This window comes from Chaetura pelagica, unplaced genomic scaffold, assembly GCF_000747805.2.
Source record: "Chaetura pelagica isolate M959 unplaced genomic scaffold, ChaPel_1.0 scaffold493, whole genome shotgun sequence".
In the NCBI taxonomy this organism is placed as follows: domain Eukaryota; kingdom Metazoa; phylum Chordata; class Aves; order Apodiformes; family Apodidae; genus Chaetura; species Chaetura pelagica.
The window spans coordinates 828514-837272 of NW_009952696.1; the positions used below are offsets into that span (position 1 = coordinate 828514).

The 8759-nt window shown below is 48.9% G+C and overlaps 1 protein-coding gene across 1 annotated transcript in view; it reads right to left on the minus strand.

Annotated features, from left to right (window-relative positions):
* Positions 1 to 2674: 2674 nt before the first annotated feature.
* Positions 2675 to 8759, minus strand: part of NCOA5 (nuclear receptor coactivator 5) — a 15191-nt gene continuing 9106 nt past the window's right edge. The window contains exons 5-10 of the mRNA XM_009993994.1: positions 8422 to 8537; positions 8306 to 8323; positions 8149 to 8275; positions 6043 to 6242; positions 3781 to 4104; positions 2675 to 3382 (exon numbers count right to left, since the gene is read on the minus strand). Coding sequence (XP_009992296.1) covers positions 2733 to 3382; positions 3781 to 4104; positions 6043 to 6242; positions 8149 to 8275; positions 8306 to 8323; positions 8422 to 8537 — 1435 coding nt within the window. The 3' untranslated portion in view covers positions 2675 to 2732. The remainder of the gene's footprint in view (positions 3383 to 3780; positions 4105 to 6042; positions 6243 to 8148; positions 8276 to 8305; positions 8324 to 8421; positions 8538 to 8759) is intronic.

Sequence of the window (8759 nt, forward strand, 5' to 3'; positions counted from 1 at the left end):
CGTGGGGCAGCGGTGGCGGGTGCTGGTCCTGCCACGGGCGCCGCCGTGTCCCTGCAGGCCCCACAGCAGGACCCAGCAGCTCACATGGCCACAGCCACCCCAGGGACAGGCAAGAGGCCACCAGGCAGCACTTGCAGGGGGCAGGGGCAGTGCCCAGCCTGGGCTGGACGAGAGAAGGTACTGCACAAGGGTAGGAGTTGTACTAGAAGAGTCAAGACCCTCCTCTGTGTAGCAGGACTAAAAACTAGCAGAACGACCGCCAGGTCTGAGATTTGCTGGTTACAACACTTTCTGTGCTACATGTGCAATATATTTGTTCTGAATGTTACCACAAAGTCAGTTCATTCAATAATCTTTTACTCACTGTAGCTAGATGTTCTACGTCCATTCAAGTGACTTTTATTCGAGTGCAATATTTCAGTAGACATGTAGTGACCTAGTATGCTTTGTGTTCTAAACAATGTGTGCAGAGCAATGCAATTAAGTTTAAAACCTTGTAAATAAAACAGGTTGCAAACAAACAAAACAAACAAAAAAATTAGGCTTGCATTTAATTTGTGTTTCAGTATCGTGCATTAGGCCGCCTCAGTACAGACCCCGTGTTCTCTGTGCAGGTATTAATGGAGGAGTGGCTCCTCAGCTGTTGAATGCTCCGTTAATGCTTTACTGCTTTACCTGTATTCATTTTTCTAGACTCCTGTCTGCACAAAATGCAATAAATGATTTTATTACACCCTTCACTGCTTGCACGGGGAGTTTTCACTTGCTTCCAGGGTCATCAGATACTTTACACTTGACTGCTGCCACTTCTGTAACTCTGAACAAGCCCCAACAGGGAGCAGCAGGACATCAGGAGAGGAACAGACCCTCCCAAGTGCACAGCTCCCGTGTTGGAGCTCCGCAAATTTCTGATCACCCCAGCAGAGGTGCTTCACCTGCGTGTGGGGTTGTAGAGATGGAGAATGGGGTATCACAAAGGGAGGCTGGAGGGGAAAGGATGGAAAACAGACATGCTTCCATCCCATTTCAGGTTGCATAGTACCAGCAGCACATGCAGCCCCAGCTCCCCACAGCAATTGCCACAGGACCCTCAACTAGGGAGCTGCTCACTACTGGCCAGGTGCACCCTCCCTTTCCACCCCCAGAGGCCTCAGCCACCCCCCCACTGGCCCTGCCACATGCTGCTTCAGCACATGGACTGCTCTGCCCCAGATCCACATCCACTGCATGAGAATCAGTGTCTGTGAAGTCCTTCCAAGTGTTCTACACAGAGACTATTCACAGCATCCTCCCAGCTGACAGAAAGGTTTGACCCAGGGCTGGGCAGGACACAGCTCACCTGGAAGGAGAAAGGAATGGCAAACACAGTGGAACAGTGTATTCCAGTAACAGTCCAGCTGCCAAGTGTCAAAAAATGCAACGAAACGTTTTTTCTGCCTTTTTATTAAAAAGTAATGTCCTCTTGTTAACAGCACAGAAAGAAAAAAAATGCTACAACACAAACCACCTGGGACAAAGACAATCCTCTGCTCCAAGAACACTGCTTTCTCAGCTGCTTTCGGCTCTCTGCAGGAAGCCTACAGACTCCAAGGCCATGATGGGGAGGACCACACAGTTAGGAAAGGTTCTGTGTTCTGGTATCAAAGTATGTTACTGGTTAAAAACATGGTGAAGAATCACTGCCTGATTTTCCACTCAACAGTTCACTGTAGCTATCAAAGTGTGGAAAAATTGTATAAAATTATAGTATTGCATTTTGGCACTGTCTCTCCACCTTAGATGGACAGAACACCATCAACAATATGAAGCTTCAGAGCACATTCATGTTTGCCACCTGATACCTGGCTGCAGGTATTCCCAAGGGAGGGCCAGGAGCTCACCAGCACAGCAACCAACCCTCTCAATGCAAGATTGTAAAAGAAGGAAATTTAAATATCCAATTTAACAGATTGATCTTAACACTGACTGCTTGGTGTAGAAAAACTGACAGACTGAAATCTGTGCCTTGGCTGGAAGCTCTTGTGTTTCAGACCTGCCACAATATCTGCACCAAAGCTGCTGGTTTCCACAGCTGGGCAAGGTGAGGTTCCTGTGCCTCCCTCTGCCAGGACACCACATTCAAGCTGTGGAAGGACCCACCAGCACGGTCCTGGGTTGCAGAGCAGCAGTCAGGAATGTGCTTTAAGTTTGGCTGCTAGTGCTACCACTGCACTTTCCAACTGGCTTATAAACCATTAAAAAAACCCCAAACCAACGAACCAAATTAAAAACAAAACAAAGAAGAACAGCTCCCGTTCCACGAAGGTGGGTCTCGAGTGCCCCGTCAGGGTCCTGCTCTGTCCCAGTTCATTTCCTCACCACTGACACAAACCGTACTAAGAGCATTCAGTGAGACCAGACTGTGCTGCAGTGAGGAGGTGCACCAGGCACTGGGGTGAGGAGAAGGCCTGGGGACTGTCACTGCAGCAGCTTCTGGGACTGGACAAAACAACCGATGACCCAAAGCGGCTCCCGGCACGTCCTGCCGCGGAGCGCGCGTCTCCAAACACCACGGACCAGAGCGGGGCCAGGAAGGGCAGCGCGAGGAGCAGCCGGCAGCGAGGCCACTGGGCTCCTGCCAAAGTGGAGAGGACATGCAGGTCCAGGGACCCTTCTCCTGTGAGGTCAGGAGACTTTCAACAGCTGTAAGTACGGAATGGCAATGGGAGGGGAAAGGGCCTGACAGCTCCATTCTAATAGTGTCGCTGGTAGGAACCCATGGGTTGCTGGGCTGAGGACCCTGGTCTCCCCTGGGCCACTGTCTGGCTCACTAGGTGGGACAGTGCAGGACCACTCTGGATAAGGGTGTCCAAGGCTTTCTGTACACTAGGGTTGTCAAAGTTGATACCAGAAGATACTGGCCTTTGAGCAGGTACACTGCCAGGTGCAGGGAGGCGATTTTGATGCTGACCATAGAATGACTGAGCTTGTGGAGGAGCTCCAGGTCTTGGACCTGCATTTCTTGATGGGCCTTGGAGAGCAGGAAGCTGTGTGCTTGGAGCCTGCAATCTCTGCGGAGCCTGGTTTAAATTTCCAGCACCCATCTGTGCTGCTCGGGCCTGACCACCAGCCATGTTAGCAAAGTTCTGGGTGGGAGTGCTGCCTGAAGTGCCTGCAGAGGGTGCAGAGCTGCTGTTTGCTGCAGCAGCTGCTGCTGCCCCGCTGTTGAAGAGACTGAGGATTTTTGCTTGAAGCTCCTGCTGAGGATTAGAAGAGGACACTGGAACAGAAGGTGCAGAGACCAGAGGCTGTGAACCCTGATGAGCCTGAGAGTTTGGAAGGCTGGCCTGACTACCAAGAGATGATCCTGAAGGTGCCCCCAAAGACTGTCTTGACATGGGTGCTGGGAAAGAAAGGAAAGAGGGTTAAAGCTTTGCAAATGCCCTTGAAAGGGCACCTAAAGAAAACTAGCGAAACAACTACCAAAGACACAACCCTCTGAACAGGAGGGCTGCCAAGCTCTGGAGAACCCAAGGCACTCAGCAGAACTGCTGCTCTCCCTGTAGTTACCAAACCAGTGTAGGCAGTCCTGTCCTTCCCTGGCAGAGTCCAGTATAAAAGTCCTTTCACATTAAATATCTGAATTGTGTCAGGACACCCAAGGACACATCCATCTCAGTGAATGGAGGTGCTGTGTGAGGAGGTGACAGCCCGAGGACTCCCCTGCAATTCCAGGACTGTTTTTGGGTCCCAGCCCACAAACCCTGTGATTAACAGCATTGCTGGGGTCAAGAAACTCACCCTGCAGAGCATCAGCGCTGCCCCTCAGCAACCGCTCCTTCCGGTCCCTCAGGTAATTAATTACTTTATCAATCTCCTCCGCACTTAGATAGCGATTGTCTGCCAGCAGGTTCAAGAGAGTCTGGATGCCTGGAGGGTGCCCTCCCCTGACACCCTCCTCCACAGGGGGTGGGCGCTCCCGCTCCTGCAGAACGGCCTCATCTGCCATCTTGGCAGCCTGCCGGGCGATCTCCTCCCGCTCCTTCTCCCGTGACTCTGTTTTGTAGCGCTCATAATTCCTCGCCACCAGCACCATGGCATCAGCTTGGGGCATGTTGCGGTGCTCTGGACAAGGAAAAGAAATGCTTTAAGTGCCATTAAGAGGGTGTGCCCTGCCTCACACACGCCAGCAGATCTCATTCAGCAGGCAGGCACTGCTGAGGGGCTGTAGGCGCAGGCTTGGGACACTCCCGAGGCATACAGTGACAGTCCCCTTTCCCAAGCCAGCAGAAGGCTCCAGGCTATCATGCAGCAAGGCTTTTCATCCATAGGTGAGGGCTTGGAGAAGAGCGTGTATCGGCCCAAGAAATGTTCGTCTCGCCTCTCACCCATTCAAAGAGAAAGCAGCTCCCTCTATCTCTCACAGAAATCCTCCAAGGCCGTTCCAGCAGTTCTACTGCTAAAGCCTTGAACATTCCCAAACCCTGCCCTCTGATGGCTGCTAAAGCTCCCCAGAGTAGGGCAGCCATGAAATACTTTTGGTTCTGCACTGTCAATGCCTTAACACCCTGTGTGTACATGAAGGAGATGGGGAGGACAACAGCACTGGCTCACTGTCACATTACTGCTTATGTTTACTGCTTTAGGCAAGTAACTTCTCTATAATACAAGGACTGATGGTCAGTTGCAACCTTTTGGGTTTTTTTTGCAGTTGCCTTTTAAAGTTTCTGAGGTGGTTACTTCCACCTCCCAAAGCAAAAACACAATAGCTCCCCTAAACACAGGTTTAGGCAGGGAGATCAAAGAAGCCTCTACCTTCCTGAAGTGCCCTAAGCCCTGGGCACTTTGCACACTTTCATCCATCCAACCCTGCCACCTCTTTCTCGTGACAAGAAACCGGGGCTTATTTTAACACTACCCTTTGCACGAGTTGTGTGAGTTCCCTGAAACCAAGGTGAAGAGAAAGGTGACTGTGTGTGGTTCGTGTGACAGCACTTAACCTCCAGGCAGAGCCATGGATGAGCTCACGACTGCGGTTCCTATGGGATCTGATACACCATTAGGTCCCATAAAGAACAGAAGCTTTGGCAGGAGGATGAGTGTTAAAGCAAAGGAGTGAATAGTTAAAACCCAGGGCAGTGGAAAGCCCAGTGAACATATGTGTGAGCTACATTTCTGCAGAAAATGAGAACTCTCCTCTCACAGCTGCACTGAAAAAAACCCTGGGCTTCTGCAGCCAGTAAGTACAGGAAAACCAGGGACTGGGTATCCACAAGTTTGCTTCCCTAGATGAACCTCACAAAACATTACCTGAGGACACAATACGGGATAAATGAGCTTTGAGAGCTCAACCATGATTAAACAAGCCAGCTGTGCAAATACAGTGTGGGAAGACGCCTATGATCAGAGCAAAGACTGAGAGACCACGTTCTGACAAGACCTTTGTTTAATATGTGCACCCACCCTCATGCTCACAACCAAGTCACATCCTAAGATGGAAAGTGATGTGACAAGTGTAAACGCTACTAAAAAGGTGGAGCACATGTATGTAGTCACTTTGCAGTCCTATCTTGTTATAATTCTTCCCAGTTTCATGAACAGATCTTCACCTTGACACTACCCTTGCTCCATTCCCCTTAAAGCCCATTTGAGTTTACAAATTGTCCTGTAATTTGTCACATTCCAAACATTTTGAGTGCAATAAGTGATAAACTGAGGCTGGCCTGGTGCTGCTCAGAAATCTGCCAAGGCAATGCAGTCATTTCTAGAGCTGGGGTTCACAACTTGCCCTACAAAAGGCTGGTTGTGTCAGGTGCTAAAAACACAGCTGAGATTCCCTCTTGGCAGAAATTAGACAGTTCTTTTGACAAGGGGCTAACAAAGTATTACAGAAGCTTGAAAAGAATTATATTCACATTTATGACATGATGTCAAGTCATTAATAACTACTTATGGCTAAGGAAGAATGAACTCTGTCCGGATTTGTGGTTCTGCTTGAAAGAGCATTCTAAAGGAGTGCCTGGAGCAGGCCAGTGGCCGCCCAGCCTGCCAAGACTTCAGTACCTTGTGGGGTGCCAAACATGATGTTAACAGTGCAAGAGCGGTGAACTTGATGCTGCTGGGTGATGACTATGGCAAAAGGAGACCCTCCTCTGCTCACATCATCCAGGGCTTGTGTCAGGGACATCTCAGTGTTGAGGAAGATCAGGTCCACTACCATTCCCAGATCCCGCACCTTCCGCCCCACGGACTCGGCATACTCCCTAACACAAAGCAGAGACAGCAGAGTTGGACAAGTCAGTCACGTACAGAAATGGACACCCAGGACATTCACCCTTCCCGTTGCTCAGACTCGCCGTTCTGACAGCTTGCCCAACTTGCTCATGTTTAACAGGACAGTAGTAATCTCATCACAATCACATAAAAGCCCTTATTTTTATCTGAATCAGATATTTCAGTTTAACTAAAATAAACTACAAAGGAAGCCTTAGCTTAGCTGAGGAACAGTGTTTACAAGGAGATTTACACAACTATATATTTATTTACAGACAAATGTGTTTAAACTGAAGTAATTAAGTGAGGCAATTTATGCATGCAGGGATTTAAGTGGTACCCAGCAGAGCAGCCAACCTACAGAAGTCAGCTCCTTGTATTATGTTCAGTACCTGAACTGCCCAAATATGCCTCATTTCTCACTGTCTGGCTCTTTCCTTCCAGCAGCTGCTTTCTGCCCTGACCCAGTGGCAGCACAGCACCTGTGTCTCTGCTGTTCTGCAGCCTTCCCACCCCAAGCACAAGCCATGGCTCACACGGCTGTGCTGGAATTCCCAAGGCTCTCTGCAAGCTTCGTGCCAGAGCCACAGCTATGACTGCTGCACCTTCCCAGAGGGATCCTGTTCGTCATCCTCAGGTGTTAACACTGCAGTGGTGACTGGACCTTGTCCCCCTGCCAACTGCCTTTCCAGGGATTTCTAACTTTCTCCGATGGTGTATCTAAGTCATCCAGGAGTCATCTTTCAACATGTCTACACTAGGTGACACCAGCACTTCAACACCCAGGATTGATTAACATGCTCCAGCTCTTAAGGCTTGTAGCTGCTACAGACTAAAACAATCCTTAGGATATTAAATGGATCCTCTTGCACAAAAATATTCTCCCTGTATCAAGTACAATAATTCATGGTCTATTAGACTGTCTTCCAAAGACTTTTAGTCACCAAGGGACAAAGACTCAAACATTTCCTTTCAAGATTCCTTCCAACAGGGAACCAACTCCATTAAAAGCAAACCACAGAAGTTCATTTCTAGTTTCACTACTTTCCCTTGATCCAATTTCCTGTCCTGTACCCCAGACCAGGCAAGCACCAGTTCTCTCTCTCTGCCTCACAGATAGAGCAATGTTAAATAAAAGAAACTCCTGACCTTTTTTCCAACAGGCTAAGGAGACAGCTTTAAATTTCTCCTTGACATTTTCTTCAACCTCCAAGCCAGATCTAAGATTTCTTTACATACTTGCTATTCCTCAGTATGTTTATTTATGAAGATCTAGACAACAGCCTGGAGCCATCACTACAGCCCTTCTCCCACTGTCCCAGGCAGAGGTGTGCCCCTCACCTCGGTCAGTGTTGAGGCTGCCACAGGAGATCACCCTGGCTCCTCACACTGGCTTTTAGTATCACTCATGATTCCCTTCAGCAGCAATTCGCACTCCTTGGACATCAGATTAAGGGCAATGGCTGTGCCTGGCCCAGTGACTGATCTGACAGGAGCTCTGAAACCCCTGCTCCTCCCTTGACCATGGCTCTGCACTACCTGCTGGCTGGCACATACTAGTAAGTTCTGCATTATTCAACCCACAAATAAAAAGTACCAGCCACTATAACCTGTTGTGACAGGAGGTTTATAAGAAGACTAGGTATAAAAGCATTAGGAGAAGGTATAGTTGTAGGTGACAGAAAGGAAAAAAAACACTAAAGCACGAGATACAACATTTCCCCATCTTGTCAAGATATATTCCCAAAATAGCAACATAAGCTTTAGATTTCTGAGGGTCTAAAGCCAAGCTCCTCAAAAGCAACCCGTGAGGCAAAAAGCCTCAAGGCAGGACTAAGTTTAATTCAATTTTCTTCTACTGTGCAATAATAAAATTTGTCATAACTATTTTCTTACTTCGTCTGTTTATTCACCACTATCACAGAACAATCCACAGGTCTCTCTGCATCAAAACGCCTCTTGATTTCCTCATAGTACTGCCGGTACAACTCCTCCCGGCGCCGCTCCTCGCGCTTCAGACGGTCTGAAAGCAGTGACAGAACCAATAATGGACCCTTTGGACCTGCCTGGGCTGGCACAGGATGCAATGCACTTAGCACTATAGGCATCTCACACACCCCTCCAGATGGAGAATGGGAGTTGGCCCATTAAAACATTCCAGGTACCCACCTTCTGAACCCCCTGGTGCTCTATCGAAATGCTCTTTGTAACGGTCGTAGTAGGAGTCGTCCTTCCGCCGGTAGTAGTCGTCAAAGCGGAGGTAACGGTCATAAGCTTCATCTCGTCTGCAACACAAACAAAAGAAGCAAGTGTTTCCAGGCTCCTGCACAATGTCAGGCAGAAACGTTGCTCAATGCATCACACATAGACCTTCCTCATGCTGAACTTCTGAAGGACGCACCCACACCCCAGGAGACACAAATCAGGTACCCAAGTGTCTCAGCCAGAGCAAATTCCTTATCTCCAAAGCTTGACACCACTCCAACTAGTGCAGGCGTTGAAGCAGG